At 38.0% G+C, this 18168-nt stretch overlaps 1 protein-coding gene and 1 pseudogene across 1 annotated transcript; one reads left to right on the top strand and one right to left on the bottom strand.

The window, feature by feature from the left end:
- Positions 1-4504: 4504 nt before the first annotated feature.
- On the top strand, positions 4505-11822 carry LOC138040525 (uncharacterized; annotated as a pseudogene).
- A 1112-nt stretch (positions 11823-12934) lies between these two features.
- LOC138040524 (P2X purinoceptor 7-like) lies at positions 12935-14431 on the bottom strand. Its single transcript, XM_068886235.1, has 4 exons — positions 14293-14431; positions 14075-14215; positions 13702-13815; positions 12935-13528 (listed from the first exon to the last, which is right to left on the bottom strand). Exons 1-4 carry the CDS (start codon positions 14377-14379, stop codon positions 12935-12937), a joined length of 936 nt encoding a protein of 311 aa, XP_068742336.1. The 5' UTR covers positions 14380-14431.
- Positions 14432-18168: the final 3737 nt, after the last annotated feature.

The following is an 18168-nucleotide window of genomic DNA, read 5'->3' as shown; positions in this document are numbered from 1 at the left end:
CTACGTCATAGCCTCGTTTGCATACACAAAAACAAAGATGGCGGATTTCAATTTAAAGTTGACTATTTTTAAAGCATTATTGTTGGCTATTCAAACACATTTAGTTCAAATGAGTGGTCAAGTATGACAACACAGGTAAAGAACTTTCGATTCAGAGAAACTTTCTAGACCGTACTTTCCCTTTAAGCTTCCAAATTTAGCTTTACATTAGCCAACCAATGATTTTTTTGCTAACCACGGTATTAAGAAGACAATGCCAAAGAGTAGGTTCAAAGAAATTAGTTGTTATTTGTATTTTTGCAAAATGGTTAGGTCAGTTCTAGATTATGTTAGGAACTGTGAAAATAATTTTTCAGCCCACTAAGAATATTTCTGTAGATGACGGTATGGTTAGCTTTAGGGGTAGGCTTTCTTTTAGACAGTACATGCCAGCCAAACCAACCAAGTACGGTATTAAAGTCTGGATGGCCACTGATTCTAGTGAGGGTTACATTTTAAATTACGATGTTTACTTAGATAAGGAACCAAACCAGAGGCCTGGAATTTACAGTTTAGGTTACAATGTAGTCATTAAAATGGTTAGGCCTTTCCTGATTAAGAATCATCATGTATACTTTGATATTTTTTTTAGCTCAGTTAAGTTGTTAGAACACCTTGAGAGTAATGACACATGCACTTGTGCCACTGTAAGGGTCAACTGCACAGAGGGATAAATTGTGTGCTGTGGGCGAGAAAGTAGTTCAGCAGAAAGGCAAAGTAGTTTTCACAAAATGGCACGACAAAAGAAACGTTTTATTCCTTTCACCTAATTGTAGTCCTTTAGTCCAGATGTAGTAGTACAAAGAAACAACCAAATGCCTCAAAGCCTGCAGTTGTTGCGCAGGAAATAAGACCCCCAAGGGAAGGGCAGTAAAATCTAGTTTTAAGTGTGTTCAGTACAGCATTGCCCTCTGTCAACCTCCCTTCATTCGTCCAGTCCTCACCTCCCAGGGAAATCCAATTTCCATCGGAGAAATGATGAAATGTGAACGACTAATGGATGGAAGAATGATAGAACGTGAACCACTAATGGATAAGTATATTTTTTTCCTAATGATTAAATTTGTTTGGCTTCCGACTGCCATGGATTTATTTTGCAAGTTTGATTTTATGCATTTGATACTCGAAAGGAATTTTTGAATTTGGATTGTATGGTTGTGTTTGGCGGCTATTTATTCTTCTTTCTTGGTTTTGGCCCAAGAGTTTGGCTATTTCTTGAACATGATAACAAACCTCAAATCTCTGCGTATCTTACATGGTGTCAGTAGGAAAATACTTCGTGCACTTCACGGACCTTGTGGATAGCTGTCACAAAAACATGTCTTCAAATTCTTCTTACTTAGCTGTTAACATCAAATGACAAGGGATTTTTGGCCTAAAATAAATTGATAAATGAAGGACTTTTGCCTTTGACATCTCGAGCATTACCACTGAAGATCAGTATCTCGATTACAACAAATGATGTCCAGATGGTCAACTGATTGTGTGTGAATAACCCCATCAATTTTTCAGTTGTTTTTGTTGTGTTACAGTAGTTGAACGTTTTCTTTGAGTCGAAGTCTTTGATGTGCTGGTCTAGGGAACTTTGAACACAATTTGGCCTTATTTGGTTTGTCACAAAACCCGATAATTATCAATTAACTTTATTACTTTTGAGGTTGTCAACTGTCCGAAATGTTGTTTTACGATAGCAGCGTGGTGTACTTAGCATTTATACCTGAAAGAAAACAGGGAAATTGATATAAACTTGGAACAATTTTTATCCATTGATCGGTACACTCTACTGTAAACTACACTGGGCATATTTCGAATTATAATATACATTTTCAAGTGCTTTGTTAGTTAGTGGTAAACAACTTTATTTACAGCTTAACGGGCCCTGGCCAAACATCTCTCCTTTAGACCAACGGACTATGAAAACCAATTCCAACCGCTCGATTACAGTGGTTCTTGTGATCCTGGACAACACATCGACTTCCCTCCATACATTAAATGTTTGAATTTAATACATAAACTTGCAAGAACAACGCATCAAAGTCAGAACAGTGTAGAAATTGTGTAACGTCAGCTGAGAAAAATGCTAGTCGCCAGGATGCGTCAAGAAAATGACATCACTTGTATTTTGCCCGCAAACATTTAGTACGCGTTGGTAACCAGGCCGCAGGAACATGGCGATTTAATGGCGGGCGAAAATTAATGGACTTAAAGAGTTTGACAAAAAAGCACTTCCTTTCATCGCATAACAATAAAACTTGCTCAACTTCTACTTCAGAAACGATATCTTGGTTTTCCATATTTAGTATCTCGTTTTGTGTTGTGCTTGCATGTCCTGGCCGTTTTTCTGGGGTGAACAAACGTCTTGGCGTTGGATGAGTCTGCTGACGAGCAGCCTTTCATTGGTCGCTTTTCACCCTTGTGCTGGGTCGTGCTTGTTTTGTTTAGTCCAGTTGTTTTTGAGTCTCTCTTGTTGTTTTCGTCACATAGTCATTTCGGAGTCTAAGTCAGACAAAGCATCTCCTGGATGCAATTTTCTGTTTGTCCGTTTGTCTGTTGTTCATTCTTGATAGGGGAGCGGTTCAGTTCCTTGGCAAAGTTGGCATGTTGGTATACCCCTTTTTAAGGTGAACCGTCGTGTTTGACGGACTAGTCGTTATGTCTGGCGGCCATTCCACTTACCCTACCATTCTTTAAACATAAAAAAACTTCAAAAGGTATTTCTCAGGCCAACAAAAAGGTATGTGACAGCTTGATCATAGTAGCACAATAAGTGTGGACCTTGTAAATTTTACTGGAGGTGTGAAATTTTAAAGTAATATGAACATGCCCAATGTACAAAATATTGATCAGATTGAGCTCAATTTTAATGTTCACGAAGAGATACACTGGGAGTATCTTGTGATTTTTTTAGCATTTGTTTGTAACTTTCATGCTGTTACATTTAAATATGTGCAACTTTGTGTCTGGTCACACAGCAAATGAAGCGTTTGGCAATTTGTAAATAATTATAAGAGCTGTAAAAATCTAACAGGTTGCTTTTGTTTATTACATTTGATAGTATGTAATGAAGGACGTGTTTCAATATGAATTTAAAGACCACATTGATCCCAATAAAGGTAAAAACCACTTTTACTTGAAGTTAGCATTGAAGGTGTAAAACCATCCTGCCTGAATATGGATTGTGTTGCCTTGTGCTTTAATTGCGTTGGGTGTTTACAAAGTAAAAGAGTGAATTTTTCCTTAATTAATTGTGGATTTAGAAAAGTTCTTTTTGGACCTTTGAAAGACATTTCAACTGATTAGCTATTAAACTTTTCCTGTTACATAGGAACGTTAACGTTGAGGTTAATTTGTTAAGAATGACTTTTAATTTCAATCAGTGGAATTGAGGCAAAAAATGATACCCTAGATGTGATACCAAGAGCTCTCTAATAAAAGTACTTCATGTTTCTGCATCCAGGGTAGTCATAATGGTAATTTCTTCACATTTCAACCTTATTTCATTCTCTAAACATTTCTAGTCAAAGGCAATAAAAAGAACTCTTCTTGTATTGCTTCATGGTAACAACACTACAGTATTTTCTTGAAATTCGAAGAAAATTTTCTTATCTAGAGATGAAGTGATGGTACTCCCTTATAAATAGTTTTATTTACTTATGACTTTCCTGACGTTTGTACAGTAATTTGTTTCTTCCCACTCCACTCCACTTCCCACTTGGTCTAAAACTGATGCTTTTCTTCGCAATGAAATGGCCCAGTACATTCATGAAACGATGGCATGTGATAATGATGGAAATGGTGTGGTACCACCTTCAAGAGGAGTAATCCTCAAAAGGATAAAGCAATATTACCATAGTCAAAAACATTAACAAGTAACCAAAACAGACCAGGAGACCAGGAGAAGAGGCGGCGGCAAAGATTTATCAACAGAAGGAACAAATTAACCATGGTAACATTTGTCTTATTTTCTGCAATGTTAATATAAATATTCTGAGAGCCTGGATTATTATGAGCAAGTGATATTACAGACCACATAGTTTAATTAGTTAATTAATTTTATTACCAGAGCAGAGTTTTTCAAGGGCCGATACAGGGGTTTCAATATATATATTTTTTGAAATACTGGAGCCTGGTCTAGGCCAACTAAGCGAAGCTCACTCGTCTTTTATAAGGCTTTCAGTAACAATCAAGCCACAGTTGCCAGCCACGAGAAACAAATTTGTGACAACATCCACGGTGGCATACCAACTGTACCCAGCTTCTCATGAAACCCCTGCAGATATTGTTATCTAGTGGATAAAGGCTGCATATCCAAGTGGATGGCCAGTTTGCACTGACAAACAATTGCAGATAACAACTTTGTCATGTTAATTTTGGCAAGAGAGACCGAGCATTGGAAGCGGCACAGAGAGAAAGGGAACAGGAGCTAACAAGGGACGAAATTAATAAAATTAGATCAGAGGTACAGATGGCGGGCAGCCAAGTAATTGGGCGGGGGCCAGACTTAGATGATGAAGACACAAAGAAAGATTTGGAGTTAAAATGCAAGGAGAATTTAAAGAAGGGAACAAGAGTGAACGAGAGAACCAGCAGAAAGGGAGTAGGATCTGGTACACAATAAAACACATGTCAGAAGACGAGAGGCTACATGTGAGAGATATATTGGATATGGCAGCAAAAGAAAATGTGCCTCCAGCTCACTGACCCCTCTGAAGAGTTTGACGGCAACAAGTTCCAGCGCAGATTCCATCAACAGAAGAGAAGACTGGCTTTGCACAAGGATAAAACAGGTGCTTCCACAACGTTCACAGCAGTGGCTACCACTACCAGTTTTGGCCAATCACGAGAACAATGAATTTTTTTTCGTTTACTGCTGGCGCCAGGGTTGTCCATTAGAAGCCGGTAGCCAGCGGATTTCCGCCGGCTCTCAGACCATCTTGTGCCGGCTATTGTGCGCAATTTTTTTTGGAAAAAACAAGAAACAATTGCGTTATGTTACCAATCATCTAGATTCTTAATTAACTTTTTACATGTGGAATTAAACTTTAGTATTTCGTTTTCCTTTTATATTTTAAAAAAAGAATAAGATCCTTGTAGTAAGGACATACAGAAATTACAGAAATTGGTGTTGACAGATAACTTTCGTAATAAGTGCGAGACCTCAGCATTGCACAAACGTGGCATGCAGCTTGTGTCAAAGAAGTTAAAAGGTATTTCAAAAGTTTTTCAAAGATGGAAGGTCACAATGGAAAAAAGCGGTCACTTTATGATTACTTCTGAAGTCAAACGAAAAAAAACACATCCAACGAAATGATGGTGATCAAGGTAAGCCCCACAAATAATTTCACCCAGTTGATTAAATCAATTATCTAGTGAATGAAAGAAATTATATGTTTTGAAGATGAACTGAAGAAATGATCCTCGAACTTGGTCGTATATGCACCTGAAAAAATTCGATTATCTAATGTTTTGCAAAAAGGCTCCATGGTGTAAGAATTTGGATGTTGAATTTAAATGGCGTTATTCCACCGCCTGCCTTCAAAAGAAACACAAGAAAAATGTCTCTTAAGAGAAATACCTTTAGTTACCTTGTTACTAATATGTTTCTGCTCTATCATAAAATTGCCTTGAAATTGAAAGTAGAATATGGAGGTTGAAGGTCTAAGGTTAGCTTTTAAGAATGTTTAGGGGTACTTTCTGTATTGGTGAGACAATGACCTGCAACCCGCGATCTGCAACCTCCAAATTAGACCTGCCGCTTTTTATCAATAATTATTTGTTTTTCTCGAATTTAACTTTCAGAATTGTGTGATTTTTAACATAGAACTTTGCTGTATACCAGTTAAAAGGACTGTTACAAGCTGCTCAAAGAACCAGGCAAAGTTATTTTATATTGCAACTAATTTCATTTACGTCTTTTCGGGAACTAAACAACAATTAGCAATTTTTTTTAATGGAGAATTACGTGTGTGGGGGGATACTGATGAATGAAAAATCCTTTATTTGCCTTTCTAAAAGCAAAGGCAACTGCTCAATCATATATCAGTAAATAACAACAGTCAAAAAAACGAAAAGAATGAATGCGAAATGTCGTGATTCCTAAGGATACGCAACACAGCGGCTTTTGTAATGTGAATTCCAGATGATTATCAATTCTCTATATTAATGAATGAAGCATAGGTTTTCTGTAATAACACTTGTCAAGTTTAAAGGGGCTAGGTCATGATTTGCGCATGCACACTGGGAAGCAACATCTTTGAAAAACAGCGGGACACCTTTTTTCAAACTGTCCGCCATTACCGTCGACTCGAACTCAATCTGTTTAATCCTAAGCAATCGCGACGTCGAACTTATCTGATCTTTTTTGTAATTTCAAGTAAATTTATTAAACTTTATTTTGACGTAGCTATTTTCACCCATCGGTGGTATTTTCGGTTTTAATTGCGATGTCATACACTAGTGGTGGCAGTCGGGGAGGACGAAGGGCCAACTCAGGCTGTCTAATTCTCTCCCCAGACAAGCTTCTCCTTCGGAGGAAAACGTGGGATTCTCAATTCAAGCGAATAAGATTGTCCAAAGACATTCATTCAACGTGGAACACGTTGAAAAGCAACAGCAGCTTCAACACAGATTCGTCATTCGCTACTCATTTGCTGTCGTTGGAGCTTCGGCGAAGAGAAAGGTGAGGATGTTTCATCTATTGTATTTTCTCCTGAAAAAGTTGTACGGTACTTAACAGTTCTAATATTAACTTAAGCTTTATACATATGTCTTTTCTTTATTTTGAAGGCTGAAAGACGTCTTTTCAGGAGGGTCAAAAAGAAGTGGAGATAGACAAGATGAAGACAACGCCAAAAAGGCTCGAACCGGTTAGAGTTGTAAATTGTTCGTTATAAAGTACTTCGTTTGCTCTTAATGATATTCATTTTTCTCAGACTTTAGTTTACGTACAGCCCATAGATATCCTTAGGCCAAACATATTATTAACATTTAATGTTTTCGTGTTGTTTCAGTGTCCATTACTTCAACACCAATTCAACATCGACATAATGCTCCTTGTTTTGATTCTCCAAGTGGAAATTTAGCTTTTCGGAAATCAAGGTAAATATTTGTTATGGCTTGAATGTTGATGTGTACATGGTTATCTTCTGAGCTATCTTTAAGTCCTTGGAAATTTGACTTCTCAACCCCTGACATGCATTTCTGCTTGACTGCACCTTTATTCCTCCAAAGAGATAACTAAAGTGAACTCAAAGAAGAAACATGCTTCAACTGCCTTACTCTATGTAATCTGCTATTATTAAAATTTTATTTGCTGAAGGAAGAGAATAATTTGGAATATATAGGAGATTATTCGACATAATAACCCATCCATTAATTTCTTTCAGTCTCGTTGGATGATATTATACTAAAATCGTTCAATATCTTATTCTTTTTTTCTTGGAATGATAGAGCCTCTCCTATGTCACTGGAATCTTCAGATGTTGAGATAGAAAATGTCACTGTTTCATCAAATGTCACTCATGCTGGAGAGTCGTCATATCACATAGTAAATGACTCTGTGATAATAAGTCGTGATGCTGAGAGTGATGAGGAGAGTTTTGCACTAGGGAGTGATTCAAGTGAAGATGAGGATTATTCCTGTACAACTTCAAGGTACAAAATTCAGACCATTATTTTCTTAGTGAGTTTACCTAATTGTTCTCTATCTTTACAATACTTCCATATACATGTAAATGGTTGGCTATTATTTTATTTACTTCAAATGTTCTATACTTACACCCAGGTGAACATTATGTCTACTGAAATGTATGAAAATGTTTTCCTTTATGTGGGAACTATTTTTGTGTTAAATGAAGTCATGGAACTATAATGAAACACACAGACATTTACAACTATGTTGTACAAATATAGACAATGGTGGCCTTTGCAGAACAGATGTCTAAGAATATTGTCGAGATGCTGCCTGTTTTAACTTGGAGTTGATTTTCTCTGTCTTCCATGGGATCTTGTGTCTCCTTTTAACTGTTGGTCTGTTTAATTTTATGTCAACTTGAATTAATTCCTGTCCTCCATAAGATATCCTGTATCTTAGTATTGTTCATGAATAATCTTCATCTGTTTTAGTAGGAAAAGGTTTCTTTGACTTGAACATGAGTGAAAGTCCTAGTTAAATAATTACATACAAATGTATGCTTCAAGTCTATAGGATCACTGTGGAAAGTGCACTCATGGAAATGAATAAGGAAAGTAGCGACGATTCAGGAGAAAGTGATAGTGATTCAAGGTACCATATGTACTCAGTCTAATAATTAATACTACACCACTTGCACAAGTACAGCAATTGAGGCTCTTAATTTTTGCCTCCTAGCATAAGGTGGGAAGGAAAATTGATTTCACCCTTGTTTTTTGAGCATTTTTCTAGTTACCTGTTGCGACATGAATAGGAAAAAACTTCTGCAGCTACATACATATACTATTAATTTATCGAAGTCACACCAATGGAACATAGGTGCATTGTTGTTCACCACTGTTGACAATCTGTCTTCTTGTGTTACAGTATTGAAAGTGCCATTGTGGACCATGTCAGTGATGTTGAAGATACTGTAGATGATAAATGTGCTTCAGACAGAAGCTCACCTCAAAAATTGGCTGCCTCTGGTCCAGCAGTAGAAAACTCTCCTGCAGTGGAGACTGCAAGTGTTGAGTTTGGTCCCTATGTTCGATTTTCAAGATTATATGAACAGAATATTTACAAAGAAGAACTTGAAACTATCCGGTCAAAAAAAGTTATTTGCTCTCTTGACCTTTTGCTAGAACAGTTTATGGGAAAGTGTCCAAGTCCAGGTTGTTTGTTAACAAGAACGATGGACTACTCCATTATTGGAACATGTGTAATAGTACGTTGGCAGTGTTCATCTGGCCATAAAGGGAGGTTTTCCTCATCAAGAGAAATAAATGGTTTGTGGGCCAACAATCTGCAAACTGCAGCTGCTGTGCTACTTTCAGGGAACAATCATGCAAAGGTTGCAAGATTTGCTGATTTCCTGGGCCTATCATTCATCTCAAATACAACTTTTCACCGGATGCAAAGGCGCTACTGCATCCCAGCAGTTGATAATTGGTGGGAGTGGATGAGAGGGGAGCTAATTCAACAGTTTAGAGGTGAGAAGGTAGTACTCTGTGGGGACGGACAGTGCGATTCACCAGGTTTTTCTGCTAAGAATCTGTGCTACTTCCTTATGGAATTGGTTACAGAATATATATTGGAAGTAGAAGTGGTGGACAAAAGGCACGTGGACATGAAGAGCAATGCTATGGAAAAGAAAGCCCTTGAGCAAGCCCTGACCAGGTTGAAACAAGTCCTAAATGTAGTAGAAATTAGCACAGATGCATCTACCACAATCAAAAAATTTCTTGGTGAGTCCTACAAACATAAGAAGCATAAATCAACAAATCTCTCAAGTAAAAAGAAGATGAAATGATAACTGAACAGAATATAATTTACATTATATCTAACGTAAACGTTACTTTTAAGAATTTTGCCCTTCCCCCCTTCTTTCCTTCCTTCATTTACTCATTAAATTCATTGTCCTTTCAGCTGACAGCTTTGAAGATGTTTTTCACTCCCTTGACATATGGCACAAAGCCAAAAGTATCAGAAAGTGCATTCTAAAGGTAGTATCACAGTAAACTTAAAATTGCTTTTTCCTTAAAAAAAAGACTTAACAGGGCTTTCAGCTATCGTCAACACTGAGAAAGTCAGCTTTGTTAAATACACTAACTTATTTATACAGTCAGTTTCTCTCCTCAAACCGACTGCCTTCTTCAACACCTGTTGAGCCATCTGGATACACAATAGTTCTGTAACAGCACAATTATTATTGATTTGTCAAACATGTTTTTTTTTTTTTTTGTAAATGCATAGGTAAGCAATTTGAGGGCAAACCAGAAGATTGCCAAGTGGACTGACCACATCATCAACCACTTTTGGTATATCTGCAGTGTTTCCAGAGAAGATGTTCCACAGACGGAGAAGCATTGGATGTTCTCAAGGTAAATATCAACCTTCTTGTGCAGTACCAGGAACAACTTTAGCAATGTGTATAAGTATTCCTTAAAATATAGGGTTTGAATGTAGCAACATAATGCATCAGTTTCATAAAATGTTTGTTTTACATTTTTTTAGACCAAATGGGTTGGCATCCTTCACCATGTTTGCAATGTTCATGAGTGGACTGGAGGCAAGTGCGATCATGAGGAACTAAACGATACACACACCCTTCCATGGTTTGATAGGAGAGAAAAGGACTTCGAAGCCTTACAAGAAATTATACTCGATCCAGGCCTTCTTCAAAGCTTTAAGTATTACGTACGGTTCAGGTATGCCTTCTATTTCTTTGTTGGGGGGAGGGGTGGCAGAAGGGTTATAAGATGGCCACTGACCAACAGGCCCCTGTTATTGAAAGATGATTGTAAAGGCTATCCGCTGCATAAAACACCATTCATTGGATACTGCACTATCCACTGGATAGTGCTTTAACCAGTGGATAGAGATGCCCAACCTTCAAACAACTAGGGCCAGGTATATATCAAAGTACTTTTCTGTACTAGTACATACGCAGTTGTGATCACATGGTCTTCATTTTTTTTTTTGGTCCACCTTTACTGTACAAGATATCATTACAGCATACTGAAGTTTAGTACATATAGATGGCAATGCATGGAGGTGTTTTGGTGTTGACATTATTTTTTATCAATGTGTTTTATATCGTTGCAGACATACTGGTGGGTTGGAATGCGCTAATAGCCTTTCGTTGGTCTACACACCAAAGAGATGTGCCTACTCGTAAGTAAAATTCCTTTTTAAACCTTGGCCAACCCCCAACTTTCCTCATTTAGGACAAGGAAATTCAAAGTTACACAATGAATGAATTATGGATACTTTAGAATATCAAAGACAATGCTTAAAGGGGCTAGGTCACGCAATTTTAGGCAATTTCAGCACTGATCGAATGGTCATAGAATTAACTAAAATATCAAAATAACTGTTCAAAACTATAGGAGAACTCTAACAAAACACAGGGAAGCCAAGAAGGGACATGGATGGACAAAACTGGAGAGGATTAAAATGGATTCAATTTGGGTAAATTTGAAAAACGTCAGCCCACCTTTTTTCAAATTTATATCAGTCTATATCAAAATATCATTTACAAAGCTGGAAAATCGTTTTCAGCTGTTATGTGGCCATGATTTTCCAAAAGAAAGACTCTTGCTCTGCCAATTTGACGTTTAGAGCTCATAATTAACAAAATTAAACAGAATTACCTAAAATAGCGTGACCTAGCCCCTTTAAGGGCATACATGACACTTAAAGAACATATTCATACAGGATTGTAACCATTTACTTGAATGTTCATTCTTTTAGCTTCAGAGCATATAAGGCACGCAAACAACTTGCTGCTATCGACTGGAACTTCCATGTCAAACGAGGGCAAGCCAGAAGTAAAAGCGAGGATAAGCAACTTGTAACAAGAAAGTACAACCAACGAACCAAAGCATGGAATGCTAAGATTGTGAAAGAGGAAAAGAGTTTCGGATATATTCCAATGCTAATGGCCAGAATTCTCCATAGAAGGCTTGTTGATACTAACACAGTTACGCATCATGTGAGCTTGTCAGAGGATGACCCTGCTAGGATCGCACCTACCATTGCACAGGCACCCCCTGTGTCTTCCACAGAGTTGTTTGCGGCGCGAGAAACAAAAATCCGTTTTAGCAAATAAAAGAGCATTGACTAGATTTCTTTACATTACATTTGTCTTCTTTCACATTATTGTACATAGTATTCAAAGATAACAATATTCATACAACGCAACTGCAAAAAGTTGGAATTTTATACACCTTATTAAAAAATGGCAGTCATTTTAGTATTATTTTGCTTTCTTGAAAATTAGCCCTAATGCCTCGTTCAAGGTCAAATGTTGTTTCCAATTTTTAGTTTCAAAATAAGGTAGCAGGGGCTAATTTGCAAGCAAACAAAAGAATACTAAAATTGCCAAAATTTTGGAATAATGTGTATAATTAACAACTAACTTCTGTTACTTTTTTCAACGTGTAATTCAATTAAGTGCACATAAGGGGATCAGTAACAACAAAGGGAAGGGGGATTGGCTCATGCAGCACATTGGCAATGGAATGGTTCAGGGGCAATCTCCACATTAATTTGTGTAAAAGATAAACATGATCTCTGTGGTCAGCACGTATGCCTTAAAGTGCCTGTCACCTCAACACACTTTTCCATTATATTTATTCTCTGAAATTGTCCCAAATACATGGTGCTGTTTATAGAACCTTTAGATTGAAATGTCACTTTTTTATTGGCTTTCAAAAACGGGAAAAGTGATCATACTTTGATCCATAACCGCGCAATGAAGGAGAATGGGTTCGATACCGGGTTGACGTCACAAATTAATTTGCATTGAGGAAGTTCTTTGAAAACAGCCATGCAAATTAATTTGTGACGTCAACCCGGTATCGAACCCATTCCCTTTCATTGCTCGGTTATTAATCACGGTATGACCACTTTTCCCATTTTTCAAAGGCAATGAAAGAGTGAAATTTCAATCTAAATGTTCTAAGAACAACACCATGTATTTGGGATTATTTCGGAGAATAAATATATTGGAAAAGTGTGTTGAGGTGATAGTCACTTCAATATGCAGCCAAGAACATGCATGCACAACTTTTATATTGTGTTCAAACTTTATAATTGGTAAAAGTGAAGCAGGGCAGACTTTTGTTTGCGAAATTAGTTTTTTGGCAGAAAGATCAATTTCAAAATAGTATCGAGTCAATAGTTTTGCATCTGAAATATGTGTGGCCAGCCATGATTTCCTTAATGTGACCTAAATCCCATATAAAGACCAGTACGTGCTGGGTAATGGTGCCTAACACACCAGACAACACACGAGGGAGCAACCTTTCTTTTACCTTTGCCCAGATGGCCGTATTTATCTAAAATAAATTGCCTGTAAGCCGCTTTGCGAAACGTTCTCGTGCTATTGTCTTCTCTATCATTTCTTATATCTGCACGGTTTTTGATGCACAATTCCAGCACATCAGCATCCAAGCAGACTTTTTTAAACCTTGCATGTTCTGTAACACATTTCCTTTTTTTACAACAAATGATCTCAATCTCCTGCGACATGACCCTGCAGTTACCACATTTACACCACTGTGGAGGAGGTTCTGACGTTCGCCAAGCAGGCGGCAGTTGCTGTCCAGCTTCTGGTTGTGTGGTCTGATGGCCTTCACTGCAATGTGGATTTCCATTACTTTCTTCAGAATTGTTGACCTCCCTATCGCCGTCTTCGACTGCGTCCTCCATTAGAAGAAGTGTATCGATGTAATCCATACTGCCTATTCCCCTCTGCAGTGCCCGAGTGCATAACTTTAGCACCGTCTCAGCATAGAGGGTTTTGAGGAACTCCTGCCGGAGAAGGGTTTGACTAAATCTGTATTTACTCAATACAGGTTCATTTACTAATCCCAATGTGACTGCATTAGGATTAGAAAATTTTCACAAGCAATTTTTTCATACACTTTCCTAGACTAAGAACGTAAAAGTAATATCTGGGGATATAAGAATGATTTTTGTTTCACCTTCACTCTTTCATTTTCTCTATTTCGCTCTTCTTCTTCGGTTGGTCGAGAAGGTTCACGCGACGCTGTGGGTACAGGACGATTTGAAACTGAAGTCTCACAAGAATTTCTTTCCTGTGAAGAGCAGTACAACACCTTATAACTGGTACTTGAAACAACATTTTCTAGGAGAATACCGGAGGGAATATTGTCTACTTTATCTTCTTCACAAGCGCACATTTATGCAAATTGTATACACAACTGGTCAAAAGATCTCTCAGGCGCAAATTCAAGCACGAAGAAAAAAAAAGGCAGTAACACGGAAACATTTCAGAGCTTTATTCGCAAATAGAAAAGATAATACAAAAGACAAATACGTTACTTATAAGCTTACTCTGTTTTGGCAAGGTTTATTTCGGGTGCCACATTTACACGCCGGCGAACACAACAGGTTTTCGCCTTTACAAGGACAGCCTCTTCCATTTGCCGTTTGCTTTCTGGAGCACGTACTTTTACACTTACAAGAAGTACGACTCTGAAATTTTAAAGAAATCACATGCATGTGAAGCGGGGTACAAAATAAAGTTTCAACCATAACATTCATTATCTTACCGAAAGCGAAGGCGGCGAATTATCGTCCGATTCTACACGTGAAGTTCCAGCAATGCCACCAGACTGCAAACTCGCCTGACCTTCCATTCCCTTGTACTAGTATTGCATAAATCGAATCCCAGAATAGCGAGCACTATTCCTTACGAGGCGAATACCTTCGAGCAACCAAAATCGACGTCGGGTGACATTTTACTCGCAACGTGATATGTTTAACAATAGCAAACAATTGGAAATTGACATGCATGATGACGGATAAAACGGACTCAGTGTGCAGACTCACAGCGTGACCTAGCCCCTTTAAAGAAACTGGAAAATTTGAAGCAGAATGAAACGAGAAAAGTAATGCTACTATGTACTGTGACAAGCATGGCGTGACAAATACATTTTTCAACACCTGTTTTGCGTTATTTATCTCCTGAAATATTAAACTCTCAACAAATTAATTTTGTTCTGTATATGGCATGAAAATGATTGTGCAATTGGGGTGCAAATCATGTGATATGCAACTCTCAGTTTACTGCTAGGCTTACAAGGCATTTATGAGTCCCAGGAAGTCTAATAGCCTTTCACACTGAAGCTCCACATCCGTCACTAGGACAAGTGCACAATTGGGATCCCTGAATGGCGAGGGCTAGATACGTTTCGATGACCCTGTGCTGAATGGTTGCCATGTTGTATACAATGGCATGAGTATAGCACATGCAGGAGTAGCCATTGTCATGCCACCACATATCCGACTCATGAATATTGAGCATATAATGGAAGGCAGGATGACTATGGTCAGAGTTAAGCCAAATGGGGTGAAGCTGGTGATATACTCCTGCTATTGTCCTACTGAAGAACATAGTACCTCCTCGAAGGAAACCTTTTACCGCACACTACACAGAGCCATTGAGAAGACGAGGAAGGAACATCCTTCGTATAAGATCATTGCAGCTGGAGATTTCAATGCAACCATTGGCCAGGGCCCAGTTGTTCAAAAGACAGGCTAAACTAACCTCTGGTTAGGCCAAAGGAGGACATTTCACCTATCCCAAGATGCTTTGCGGCAATTTTGTCATCTTTCATCTCTCGTCTCGGTGAAACGAGCATTTTACGGTATCGAAGACTATTTTCATTCACGGAAATATACGCGACTTCTTTTATCCAGGTAATTTTCAATACGCCCATTGGTTCTTTGATGTTTCTTGAACATTATTATCCAGTTTATTGTCCAATTTATGTTTTGTTCTTCTAGCCAGGACATCCGTTTGTAACTGTCTTTGTTCAAGCAAATAGAAATATGCTCCGATGACCTCGGACAATTGGGTGAGTGTATATTGATATGGTTGAGTTTTCGTGTAATAAACTATTAATATTTATAGCTAAGGGATTAGTTATGCTTGATCAGCGCTCCGACCTCTTTCGACTTCGTGATTTAGACTGGTTTGACCATTGTGAAAATTTCAAATTTTCTGCTGTTTGTCCGCCAAAATGCAAGATGGAGGTGTCAGATTCGGTGAACGAAATGCTGCGAACATGATGCCAATTTGGTCGAGCACTCGCTTGTCTTACCCTCATTTGGATTTGTATGCGCTCTTTCTCTTTACGTACTTCGAATAATTTGATTATTTCGGATTGGAACCTGTTCTGTCTCTGTCTCGCGAAATCGAATGCAGCCACGAAGAATCACCAGTCCGTCGATCGCTTGGATTTCAACAAAGCTTAAGTCCCGCGCAGAAGGTAATTGTTTTCTTGAATGTGTGCAAAATAATATGTGTATCAAACAGTGTACTTTTAAAAGCTCATGTATCTTGTGTTTATTATCATTGATCGTTTGCTTGCCTCCTTTACTCTGAAAAGGTTTCATGCTTGTATTTTTTAATTCCTTGAAATATTTCTTTGCTCCAACTTCAGGCATCTCGTTGCATCCTTAAAAAAGCGAGACTGGTGCAATCACCAAGAAGCCCAAAACAGCTGCCGTCAGTTTCAAAGAGATCTTTCCCGTGGCAAAGAAAGGAGCAGATTGCTCTGATTCAGTTTGTCGCTTTATTTGGCGAGTTCAAGAAAGAAGGTACCGAATGGTCTACATTCGGTAATCGCCACGATTACTGGGACAAAGCAGCAGATTTTGTGCAAGATATTTCAGGGACTGAATTTTGAAGATCTGGTAAGTCTTTAAGTAATTCATATTGATGAAATTTTCTTTTACTGGACTTTTTTCTTTTTGTAGCAAGTAAAATAGATAAAATTTTTATGAGCTTTATTAAGTCCATTTTGAAATCACTGGTTATCCTTGTAATGTGATTGACTCTCAGCACTGCAATGTATTCACAAATCACACTATCTTTTGCTTTTAATCTCAACTTTTTCTCAGTCAATGAGAATGGGACAGTAAAACAAAACAACCAATCAGATTTTAAGGCTTTTTTAAACAAATCAGTCACATTTTAATTCTGTCAAGTGTAAGTGTCAATAAAGTTGTTGTTGTTGTTGTTGATTACAGAAAAATGAAAGACCAAAAAGCCATCGACTCAATAAATATTTGCACTGACCAAAATCTTGTTAAGTTCTTCTATTCACACTATAGGGTACTGAATTGTGCGATTTCAAAATATATCTAATAAAGTGGTAATTGAACTTTGGGTCGTGCAATTTTGGTCTGAAATCATACTGCACTCGTTGGATTTTGACATCGCATGTATGATTTTGGACCAAATTGCACTCCACTCAGTTCAATTACAATGTTCCATTATTTATTTCAGAAAATAAATAGACAAGAAAAGCAGAATTGAAGAACAGTAATAGAACACACAGAAAATGCATTAAGACAGTAAATAATGAAATGATATTTTTTTTTGTTGCAGGAAGCAGCATCCGACAGAAAGTTCTAGGTGAACTAAAAAATAAATATGCCACAGTAATGGAAGCGGAAGATGCCATGGGTATCACTGTAGAGTCCTACATTGATGGCACACCACAACGACAAGGTGCAGCAGCTGCGTGTATCACTAGCATTACTGGAATAAATGAAAAGTCTGTCTCCCAATCAGATTGGTGACTTAGTCATTGAAGGGTTGGCCTCCTTGGGTGGAGGGATAAGTGGAACTTCCTTTATTTCTGATGTTAGTGATGTGCTGGTGGTGTTCTTGCAGAAATTGGAGTATGGAGATGTGTTAGGTATCTTGGACAAGCTATACACCTGGGCAGCTCGCAAGATTGGTATTACTTCCAATCCACGAACATTTGTGCAGCTGTCCATGGATGCTATGAAGAGGCTTGAAGAAAACAGCAAGCCCAATTTGGTCTTGAAGTTCTGCCAAGGACTCGCCATGGACAGACCAAACAATGCAGGGCCACTCATCCCAATACACAGAATGCCTTTTGGTTTAATCCAATATTGCATTGAGTTCTTCACATGCACAAATGTGATGCAGGTAGGTGTCATTATCAGTTTTTTACTGTCTTTTCTGTAAGAGGCAATGTCAGAGTGGAATTTTTAGGCTTTATTGTGTTGCTCTCCTTCAGAGGAGGAGTGTGGGATAATTTCCCGAACTGCTCAAGTATGTGGTTTATATTGTTGTCAGTCACTTTTGAATTTGATGGAGGTTGTGAAATAAAGCAGGGCTGGGTTTTTTATCAGGTTGGCCAACTCTTAGAAGTCGAGGATATCCCTAACGTCAGCTTTACTGACTACCATGTATATGCATTACACTGCATATTGTTGTGACAGTCAAAGGTTGCTGTTCTGTCAGTCAAAGTTGTCTGTGTCTTTTCATTGTTTTCAGGTGATTGAAATTAAATCTTCCTGTTGTCTTTAATTTATATGACCCAGGGTGTGTATCTGAACCTTTGACTATCTTATGGTTCAATTTTGTCCCTGGTTATACTTCTAGT

Source organism: Montipora capricornis, chromosome 3 (assembly GCF_036669925.1).
Source record: "Montipora capricornis isolate CH-2021 chromosome 3, ASM3666992v2, whole genome shotgun sequence".
Lineage (NCBI taxonomy): Eukaryota > Metazoa > Cnidaria > Anthozoa > Scleractinia > Acroporidae > Montipora > Montipora capricornis.
Note: the sequence above shows the minus strand (reverse complement) of the source record. Positions and strands in the feature narration are given on the sequence as shown.

Bases quoted from the DNA above. Each gene is read 5' to 3' on its own strand.
- LOC138040524 (XM_068886235.1), bottom strand. From the start codon at position 14,379: ATGGAAGGTCAGGCGAGTTTGCAGTCTGGTGGCATTGCTGGAACTTCA. The intron at 14,216-14,292 runs GTAAGATAATGA...TTAAAATTTCAG, and splicing joins ATTCGCCGCCTTCGCTTTCG to AGTCGTACTTCTTGTAAGTG. The intron at 13,816-14,074 runs GTAAGCTTATAA...TGCTCTTCACAG, and splicing joins ATAAACCTTGCCAAAACAGA to GAAAGAAATTCTTGTGAGAC.